Here is an 11,760-nt window from a genome sequence, read left to right on the forward strand (position 1 = left end):
ATATCTTAATATTTTTTAATAATTTCATATATTATAAAACTGTGAATGATAAAATGATAAATTGCATTTTAGACTGTAGTTATTAAAGAGATGAAATAATTCAATTTTATCGTTCAAGGGTAAGTGACCGAGCTACCTTAAGTAGTTGTCGGTATTTCAGCGGACTAGTAGAATAGCAATCGGTAAGGAACGTCTATATTTAACATTCCTATATAGATGATCGCCAGTAATTATATCGAGTTTCTGTTTTCTTACTACAACACTAGATGGCTACAACAGTGTAAAATATGATACTCTTATATTGTCATAATAAAAAAAAATTCACATTAATTACACATTATGTACAAAAATGTGTATATTGAAATTATTGTTTTTGAATTATGTTTAAAATTCAGTTATTTAATTCAATTTTATATAAATTCAGTGAAATGTAAATTTACATCTAATACCAACTTTAATTTTTATAATAAAGATTGATTTACAGTAAAGATTTAGTTGTGAATTTAAAGTAATATTCATAAAAAGTAAAGTATTTAAATTAATATTTTATTTTAAAGTATTTTTTGAGATAAAAATTTTGATCCCAGAAGAGAAATTTTTACATCTTGATTTTACATTTTAATTAAATAAAATTAATATTACTTATTAATTTACTTAGCGTAAGCATTTTCGAATAACATTTATATTTGCATAATAAAATGTCGAATGTAAAATTGTACGATATTTTAATTTTTCTTACATATTCAAACAGTTGAAATTGAAAGAATCGATGTTTATTTGTAACAAACGCCGTATGCTCATTGCTCAATCATTTTGAATATGTCGGGCGTCTGATGAAGTCGTTAAAAATTTTTTAAATTATTTTAGTATACTTAACCATGTTTTCCCGAGCCGCAAAATCAGTTGTAAAATCCGTTGGATCACGTCGAACCTGTATTGGTGAAAAGAATTTTGAGGTATTATTTACGATTAAGTTTTGATAGCGAGAGATTCATTTTCATTTTATACATTTCTATTCGCTTCATTATCATAGATTAAATTGTCTATTTCTTTATCCTTTTTATTAATACATCGGTGTAATTAAAAATATTATTATAATTTAGATTGCTCTAATTGGCGGCGCTAGAGAAATCAGTCAAACTTTATCTCAGTTATTAAAAAATAACGTGAAACTGAATACCTTTGCATTATACGATGTGGCAGCTGTCAACAGGCCTTTGCCTTTTTACAATTTCTATGAACAGCAATTCAATTCTATTGTAAGTGATTCATTGTCCACTTTCATTTAAAAAGGTTTATGTAAATTAAACAACTTATCATTATAATTAACAATTTTTGTTAAAGAAAAATATTTGAAATAAAAAATAAAATAAATGTAAAAAAATAAATTTCAATTAAATAGTCATCAGAAATGCCAACAATGAGAAAGAAATCCTGTTTGGAGGAAGGCAATCGTTCAAATGCAGTAATTAACAGCATGAGACAAACAGACAATAATAATCATGAAGGAAATAATGGAAGGGTAAAGAATAAACTTATTTATTATTTACGCGTCCAATTGTATTTATTAGAGCGTATTCAAATCTATTAATTATGTTTAATATATTAATGTTTTTCATTGATTATGTGTAAATATTTTGTTTTGCTAATATTAACCAATAAAATAGATTTTTGTAAAATTACCAAAGTATTTTTTTCTAATTTTTAATATAGAACTAATGAATTTGTCTCTCTATTTTAGAATTATCTTTATTTATTATCATTAATATTTTTATTATTTAGAATTAATATTATCTTTTATTTAGAATAAATAATGAAGTTCAAATATTAAGTAAAACTGTTGTATATTTAAATGTGAAAGATTAAATATAGTACATTAAATATAAAAAAAATTGTATGATAAAGTAGTCGATTTTTATGTAGAATCAGACAGAGAAACTCGTGGAAGCTCTTTACCGTTTACCAATAGCTGAAGAAGCTCCAGCACTTAATAGTCCATTGATACCTATTGAGGAATTAATATCAAAGGTAAGAGAAAAATAAATATAAGAGAAAAAAAGTCTGTAACATTTATATTTTAAATTTACAACATATACAAAAAATTGCTTGATAGAATTCACTTTAAAGAATTCACTTTAATGTAGAACTATACTTAAAAGCTATCTTTATATACACATTAGTTAATCCTACTTGATAAGCAAAGGTAAAAATAATTTTTAATATATTGTACAGATAATTGCATGTATGTTCAATTATGATGTATATTCTATACAAATTTATAAAATTTTTTTTCATGGAATATTTTATACATAAAGTAAAAATATTTTTTATTGTGCACAAGTAGAAAATGAAAATGAAAATAAATTTCATAAAATTAAAAAGATTAAATTTCATAAAATTAGAAAAGAAATAAAATCATTATCGTGCTTTTTTAAAATTATTTATTACGTCTTGATTCTCTCTCTCTCTCTCTCTCTCTCTCTCTCTCTCTCTCTCCTCTCTCTTTTTCTTTCTATCTGTCTGTCTATCTGTTACCAGAGATATTGATTTCTGTATTCGATATTATAATAACTCAATTTCAAAGAATGCATCTATTTTAATAATCATAACATAAACTGTATTGTCACTTTACTGGCAAAGGACAATAAGAATCTCAAAATTCGCATATTTGCGTTTAATTATGTGACGTACAGTCAGTATCAACTTTTGTTATTTTTGGATATAGTGCACTATTGAAGAAATTATAATTTCATACATATTCGTCATCTTTGTGAGACGCTTTATTTAACAAGATTTTCTTGAGCATTTAAAATTGTTTAAATCATCGCTTAAATAAAATAAATAATCGTGATGCGTGCAAATATTAAAATAATTGTAAAGTTCCAAAAAATTTGGTAACAGAAGCCTGAAGACGCTTGCACTGAAGATATTATATGAAATGACGCTCTCAGATTTTATAAAAAATAACGAAATATAGACTGGGATATAGAGTTAGCTAATCTACGAATAAAATTAATTGATGCTGAAGACCAGCGACCACATGTAAATCTTTAACAAAGAAAAGGTCTACAAGAGAATCGATCTTGAAATCGTATCTCCGTCTGTCCTCAGGCGGGCAATGCATGCAGCAGGATGTGTCTTTATGTCCTGGGTGAGACGAGTTCCAGCAACATGAAAATCTGGCAAAGAAATTACGACACCGTTCCGATTTGCAAGTGGTTCTTCGACTTGATGTATCCATCGTCTCAGGAGTATGATCTGAAGTTCATTCCAGAAGCGAAAATCGCAAAGATAGATCGATCGATTAAGAAAAGAACGAAAAAAATCGAATATTTATCTTACAGTACATTCGCAACATATGTTGCGAAAAAAAATAATCAATTGTTGCTGACGTTTTTGTTAAATCATGGCGAAAAGCCGGCAAGAAGATTGATGAAGAAATTTAGAAATGTTAGTATACTTCCAAATATAGAGGCACATTGCAAAGGAGCAGAGAAATCGACCGATTGGTCGATACCAGAAATACTATTGAATACTAAATTGAAGTTATTACATGAATTCTACGCTCGCATTATATTTCCTTTGTCTTCATTAAATTTTATAAATTACAAGCGTGAAAATAATCGCGAAGTAGATTCATTCAATCATGACAGCGAAACAATGACGGACGATACGTTAAATGTCGTTGAACAGGAAAATTGGATTCGACGAACATGTTCCAAAATCAAATCCATACTCCCAGATCTGCAGGCCAAAATACGATTTCATTCGACAACACATTCAGACTCGTATTGTTCAGAAAATATTTTTGTAGTGAACCAAGTTCCGTTTTTCGACATAATTTCCAACAATGCAATTCTCTTTGCAAAGGATTATAAAGCTGATAAACAGAAGGTTGGCATTCGGAGGAAGATACAGGAATTTTGTATGCAGCGGAAAAGAACTCTTAAGAAGAATATAGAGAATAATGATTTTTGTAACAAAAAAGAGGAGTCGTGTGAAGAGAGGGAGATAGAACACAAGTGTCAGAACAGAGAAAAGAGAAAAATAAAATGTACAGGCAAGAAACAAAATGTACTTTCCTACAAAGGAAGAAATAATTCTTGTAATAAAAAATATTCCCGCAATTGGCGTAAATCTTGCGAACCAAAGGCGGAGATCCAAGAAGATCCGTGTAAACCGAAAAAGGATATTCCTAGAATAGAAAAAGATCCTTGCCATGAACAACCTCGTGAAAGAAAGGAGGAAATCCAAGAAGACTTATGTAAAAAGAAAAAAGATGATCCTTGTAAAATAAAAGAAGATCCTTGTAAAACAAAAGAAGATCCTTGTAAAACAAAAGAAGATCCTTGTAAAACAAAAGAAGATTTTTATAAAATAAAAGAAGATCCTTGTAAAACAAAAGAAGATCCTTGCAGAATTTCCAATATTTTCGAACAAGAACAAACTTATTATGAATTGCATGACATAAGCCCATGTAGGAAGAAGAATGATATCAAGAAGAAAGAAGAAATAAAAAAACCAGAGTGTCGACCTGTTAAAAAGTTAGAATGTTCTGATAACACAAAAGAAAAAGACTCTTGAAATTATCTCACTTATGCATTATTTACGTATAAAATGTTTCCTGAAAAAAAAAAACTTTTAATGTCTCTTTTTATATATAGAAATCATAATAGAGTTAAAAATATTTCCGCCTCCTCCCTCCCCCCCATACAAGTATCAATTACAAAATCTATGTTAACTTTAAAATGAATTATTTCGGAACAAAATTTAATTTATATTAATGTAAATTACTTTAAAGAAAAAAACTATTGTTTTTATAATATCTTATATCTGTGAAGTACTTATATAAGTATATGATATGTTCTGTTACAAATCTGTTATAAATCTATGAGTAATAATAAATATTATTTTTTTTATACAGTATTGTAAATTTTTTTAGTTATATTCTTTTAAATATAGAGGTCACAAAAACACTCTAACTAAACAACTATATGATAACATAATTTTTTATTTCAGCCACAACCAGAAAATTTGACTGTGAAGATTTCAAAATCCGAAATAATAGCAGAAGTAAGTTTTTGGAATATTTATTATTATATTTTATTATTATAAAGGGGAATTTAATAATTTTTTTATTTGATAAATAAATTATGAAACTATAACGATATCTTTCGTATTTGAGCATATTTTATTTAGCCATTTTTTAAATAAAATTATACGCGATTAAATTAAAAAAATTATCTAAATATAAAACTCGCAAGAATGTTTTGTGATCGCTGTGGCTCCACCTCCCTTCTGCCTCTTTTCTCGTTGAATTGTCTACTTTAAACTATTCAAAATCGTACAATACGTATACGTGAAAAAGAATATCTTATTCACATAATGAACTATTATAAATTCTATTTCTGATTGCTTTGGTCGTCATCTCTCTGCAGAGAAGAGAGAGTTCAAGTTCATTGATGACATCTGCGGTAAAAATAACGGGAAGTGGAAAACCGATCGAGTCCAATCGGATCCAAATCAACAGAGATTTTCTATCGATCATCAATTCATGTCAACAGTTTACGGAAATCAATTTTGTTAAAGATTTTCAGCAAGATTTCAATTCGACAGTCAATCACAAGGATTGTTCCGATTTTTCTTTTCTACATAATCATTTTGTCACTCATCCTTGCTATTGTAACAATCAGTGTGATGAGTTTGAGAAATCGAAATTATTATACGATGCCAACGATGATTATTTCCCTCAAGGTGAAGAATACGAAGACGAGATTGGTACAGACTATCAACTAAATAAAAAAATAAAAAAACCTAGTGAAGAATCGCCAATTATCGACGAGGAGTATGACACATACAATTTTGACCCGATGATGCTGTTGTTTGAAAATAACAAATATGTCAATAGAGGTCCATTAATGAGGTTTATCACACGTGTACATTTTTCAAGTATTGAAGAATTAACAGAGCCTGATCGAATAATGCTGATGTCAGAAAAAGTTTCCAACAAGGACGCTGTCGAAAAATTGCAAACTTTGATCGAGAAAGTAGCAGAATTCAAGCGTCGAGTTTTCCGATTCAAACATGAAGCATCGAAAATCGAGGATACGACAGACGGAAGAAAAGAAAAAAAAATCATTAATGAAAACAAGGACAATAATTTAATGAAAATAGAAAACAAATCAATGAATTGATCCTATTTTTTGTATAAATTAAAGAATCACTTTGTGTAAGCATGTAAGCATTAGCTTCTCTATTATATTTATGAACTATATTCGCATTAAATCATTATTTTCATTCTTTACTCATACAAGCGCTTTGCTTTTGTCTTATTAAACTCTCTAAAGAAGGGAGGTGGGCCAAGAGCGCTGGTCGGGATTACCGCGAGATTATTGAGAAAGTGCAGCAAAATTCTTCACGAATTAATACGTAAAAACCAGCAGGCAGTTAGTGGCAGAGTACTGCGGCTAGATGAGCCAGACTGTGGCGAAGATTCGCCTGGTGAACCAAAAAAGAATCCATGCGATCCACCCAAGGGCCCCTGTCAGCCCATGGAACCACCGGGTTATCCCTTCAAGCCAAAACCCAAAAAAAAGCCATTCTGCGTTCATTGCCCACCCAAGAAACCATGCAAGAAAGAGTATTGCTGAATCGCGTCAGTAAGAGACAGAAGGTACGTGGAGGCATCAGTGGCTATCATAAATATCATTGATGGAAACGAAGAGCTGTTGTTATTTTTAAAAATATAAATATATATTTCTTTATCTTCATCTCTTTTTCTGAATCCCGCAGGCTATCCAGAAGCTAAAGTTACAAACGGAAATTTTCCTAAGAAGTCTATCAAGACCTATCTTTGGAATAGGAGAATTAGGATTTAATCGATGGAACTATAAAATCTATTCGATAAATATGTTCAATTCAGGATTGATTTACACAAGAGATTTTAATTCCTTCAAGCCTAGAAGCCTTTTAAGGCATAAATCATTTGATCGGATTCATGAACAATCAAGAAAATATTTTTTGAAACGTTCATTCATGACGAAACGAATGGACAAACTGCCGGCTTTGAATGGACCAATATCGGCAATGTCAGTCTGCTATTCAACAATTCCACCTTCTTATCTACCATTCTTAAAATTCATTGAGAAATATTTTCTGCTTTATCATAATACTTTATCATCGCTATCTTGTCATTATAAATCAGTTAATTTGCTACGTTCTTTCGCTTTATATTCGAAATTCGTAAAAAAATCGCCATTCTTAAAGATCTGTCGAGAGAAAGATTCACAATTTCTGGAATGTCTAGAATACTCGAAGTCATTAGCACCATCTTCTAAATATTTGACGTGCCTCGAATATCTTTTAAAATGGAAACTCCTATCTCCAGAACTTTGCAAACAATATTTTTTATCATGTTCTAGATCTCATTTAACGTGCTCACATTCACTTTCACAGTGCTCACGAAATGTTTCCAAAAACATTCAGAAAATATCCAAGAAGCTTCCAAAATTACAAAGAAATAAAACGTATAAGACGTCTTCTCATCGTAATCTCTGTTATCCGATTTTCTTGCATAGGCATGGCTTTCTTCACTGGCGAGGATTTCACAGTTCTTTGTTTCTACTTGCTAAATCAGATTCTAGTAAGCCTTCCGCTGGCAAGAAAATGGATAAAATCTGTAAATCTACCGAGAAAGCTGATGAGCATGGCAAATCTTGCAAGGAAAAGAGCGACGTTTGTCACCAAGAAAAGAACGATAAGCAAGTCAAGTGCGATAAGCAAAACGAGAAGACGAAACCAAAGATAGAGAAAAAGATCGTGGATTCCGAGTGTAGGAAGACTTGTCTGCCACTAGGTAAGTGCGAACTGCCTCAAACTTTTCCACCACCGAAGATGGAGTATGCAAAGGTAACGTGCGCACCGCCGAAGTTTATGAAGCCTAAAGCGTGTCCAAGTATGGAAGTCTTCCAGAAAGATGATAAATTTGATATAAAGATTAAACTGAATAACATCAAAAAGAAGCAAATTTGTGTTCCACTTCCATTGCCGAAGCCACCGAACGCACCTATCGTACTTTGTCCTTGTCCACCACCACCCAAAATACATCCTGGCCCTTGTCCGTGCTATGAGATGAAAATCTTAAAAAAGCGACCCTCGACACACCCGTGTCTGTTGAAGAAGAAATATTCCTACCCCTGTCCCACTGGCATACACTATTGTCTTCCAAAGAAGCCAAGCAATCTACAAGCAAAACGAGAAACTGTAGGTTGCGAAGAAAATAAGAAGAAAAAGAATACGTCGGCATCTTGAAGCATCGTATGAGAAACGAAGCATAATATATTGGTCATTATTTTTTAAATACATAACCAGAAAGTTAAAAAAATTTTAACAAAAAAGAGGATTTACATTAAACAAGTTTCAAATATCAAATAATTTTTTCAAAAAATTGAACATTGATTTGCATGAAGAATAATTATTTTATATACAAAACATTGACTTATATACGCAAATTGTTTTGTCAAAAAATTTTGATAAAATAATGACTGATTATTGTTCAAAAATATATACAGGATGATAGTAAGGAATAAGTTTTACAGAAAAATATCTAAGATAAAGATGAGAAAACAAGAATAAATGTGCACAACAGTGATTTCTGCGAGATCTATGAAATTAGAAATTCGGTCTCCTGGATCGATAATTGTCAACAATTTAAGGCCGATTTGTTCATCTTCTATCAGATTTGCGATTGATAATGTATTTCTCCGTCTAATGATTTCATTTTGTTTATCTGTAATTTTTTTTCAAGAAAGCATTATTGATCGCGAGAGTTTAGTGCAAGATGAACAAACCAGCTACCGATGCATGTTGCTCGTCGCGTGACTAACGGATTATCTATTCTAAAATTATACGCTGATAATATATACTAATGCGTGTGCGTGTTCAGCCTAACATAGAAGGATTCCTATAAGTATTAACTTACAATTCGATAAATGTGTATAATGTTTATCGAAATGTATCAACTTAAAAATATAAACACATCATGCATATCAAAATCATACGTTATAAAATAAATTTGTTGCGAATGATTTCCGATATTATTATGTATAAAAATTTAATTTGCATCATATTTTTTGCATTAACACAACACAAGAAATGATTAATTTATTTGATTTAGCTAAAAGAATTTAAAAACAAATTATTTTCGTTATTTTGAATAGATTTTGTTGATCATACGGCATTCGATGTGCATCTTACTAATTTTTTAAAAGAAAAAAATTCAAGTCTAAATTCGAATAGATCTCGCAGCTAATTATACAAAATGTATTATTTTCCTTTTGCACGTATGCCACAAATTAATATCTTAATACTTTCACAGAAAAGCGATGAATATAGTCGACTAATCGATATAAATGATTCATATTAAATTTATTTGGAACGCAAGCTCGGGAATTAGATTTGTATCTTTCATTTTTCTCTATTTTGTGTAATACAAAACAGATAAGCTAGATAAGATGCTAAATGCTTGTGAAGAGTTAAACAAATATTTGTCAATTATTAAAACAAATTTTTTGTGATATAAAGAAAGGCTTTTAGTTTATACATCATGTATCGACTATATAAACTTTACTGCACATTTCATCAATCGATTATATATATCATACATTTTATAAATAAAGTCTTGTTTATTAATTAATATTATTTAATATTGACTTTTTTTGAATACAAAAATGTGATAACTGTTTGTATTTTCCCGGTAACTCGATATGGAAGAGATAGTTATAGGTTTCAATGAAAGCCTCACATTTTGCGAGTTTCACAACCATTTCTGCTCAACGATAGGTCATATCCATTGCTACGATGTGTTTTAACGAGGACGAAATGCGGGAATGATATGCGGGATGAAAGGGAGGACGAACAGCGGATTGCTGTGAATAGAGAAAATCGATTTCTACTGTTGGTGATCGGTTCCAATGTTTGATTCCCGTTTGTATACGCGATAATAATCGTAGCTGTACGTGTGGACGCCATTTCTGCCGATTTCGACGTATATCATGCGAATGCGTATCAAGGCAAGCGCACGATATGAAATCGGCATCAAAAATGTCTCGTTACAATAATATCGACATTTATATACGATGGGGATTCAGTCAGAAGGAAGTTTGGGCGGCGGAAAGACGAAGGTCCTTATCATTTTATTATTGGGGTGGGTAGACAACCCTCGCCCTTCTCCGAATGATGCTTTGCTTTTACTTCCCATTGTCTGTCTTTCGAGTTGGACCTCGACGCTTTCTTAAAGGCTTAAGTGCTGTTTCCAAGCGCCTAATAATCTATCCTTTCTACTTCGCTTCCTGTTTATTAAAATGGAAGCGACTCAGTCGTTCACATCATTACAGAGCCACGTATGTTTAATTTTGTTATCATTTTAAAAAACTCTCTAATACAAATATAAATTATAATTGTAATTATATAAATATAATATATAATAATATATAATAAATATAATATATATATATATAAAAAAAATTGATGTATAATTATACGTTTATATAATTATGCAAGTAGCATTTTCTATTCTCCTTGTATGATTTGTTGAATTGACACAAACTTCAGATCGAAAAAAATATTTTAGTATATATATCGTTTTGATAAAAAAAAACTATATAATTTTTATTAAAAATAATACAGATTTCAATAAGAATGCACTCGGTATATATATTTCAGTATAGTATTATATCAATTGGCGGGAAATCCAAGAGAACGGTCTCGGCCGAAATCGCTTTCGATGAGAGTTATCTCGCGCTCGCAGAAACTTCTCCCACGGCGTTCTCCTCGCGCCAGGTTTCACCGGTGCAAGATATCGCGAGCATTATCACGGGCGTTCACCGTGATTGGTCGGATTCGAGAGTATCGTCTCTTTTTCCACCCTCTCGCTCGACCAATAAGTGACGTTTCCAACCGAGAAAGGGTGCGCGGAGGGTAGGGAACTCGAAAGGGGGTGGCAATTCGGCGAGAGAGACGAGAGGAAGTGCAATGTTCCGAGGGGGTTGCGAAGGAGGGAGACGAGGAGGAAGTGAAGCGATAGAAGAGGAGATGGAGGAGGAGGAGGAGGAGGAGGAGGAGGAGGAGGAGGAGACGGGAAGGGGAGAAAACTCTCTGCGTGGAAGAGAGCCGAGCGGGTCGGGCTTCTCGGTGGAAACAAGCGGGATGGATAAACTTCGGAGCGACTGTCCCCGAGGCTGATGCATAATTCAGGAATCGTCACCGGCGAGGATATTGCCAATTTGGCGTCGATGAAAATACGATCGGATTTGTGTCGGCTACCGCCCAGAATGGGGCTCGCTCGCCAGGATACACATCCAGTGAATTTAACACCTTCGCCCGACCGACCGACCGCCCACCCTGCCGTACATAATTGCATCGCAACCAATCCGCGGACTGGTGTACACACGATCGCCTCTCTAATAGCGTTCGCCGTTTTCACGCCGTTTCCGATATGGACGGGGAGTTAAGAGTTCTGTGACATCGCCGGACAAATTACGGTAGCCAATAGCTTCGTGAGGCGCTTTATCGTCGCACGGCGTCGCGCGTAGTCGCTGTAATGAATGGTGAAAACGCATCGAGATGTGATACAGAAACGAAACTCTATTAAGCATAGGAATTTTTATTCCAACCAATTTGGTGTAAAACTTCTGAAATTATCAAGCAATTATATATGGAAAGAATGATTTTACTGAAAAAAAAAAATATATATATATACGC

The 11,760-nt window shown here is 32.1% G+C and overlaps 1 protein-coding gene across 1 annotated transcript in view; it reads left to right on the plus strand.

The window, feature by feature from the left end:
- The window catches only part of LOC108692846, a 27,262-nt gene extending 18,952 nt beyond the window's left edge, over positions 1-8,310 (plus strand). The window contains 10 exon segments of the mRNA XM_018201351.1: positions 73-111; positions 840-956; positions 1,104-1,259; positions 1,403-1,522; positions 1,924-2,028; positions 3,112-4,536; positions 5,020-5,073; positions 5,439-6,137; positions 6,348-6,640; positions 7,578-8,310. Coding sequence (XP_018056840.1) covers positions 73-111; positions 840-956; positions 1,104-1,259; positions 1,403-1,522; positions 1,924-2,028; positions 3,112-4,536; positions 5,020-5,073; positions 5,439-6,137; positions 6,348-6,640; positions 7,578-8,310 — 3,741 coding nt within the window.
- Positions 8,311-11,760: the final 3,450 nt, after the last annotated feature.

Source organism: Atta colombica, unplaced genomic scaffold (genome assembly GCF_001594045.1).
Source record: "Atta colombica isolate Treedump-2 unplaced genomic scaffold, Acol1.0 scaffold83, whole genome shotgun sequence".
Lineage (NCBI taxonomy): Eukaryota > Metazoa > Arthropoda > Insecta > Hymenoptera > Formicidae > Atta > Atta colombica.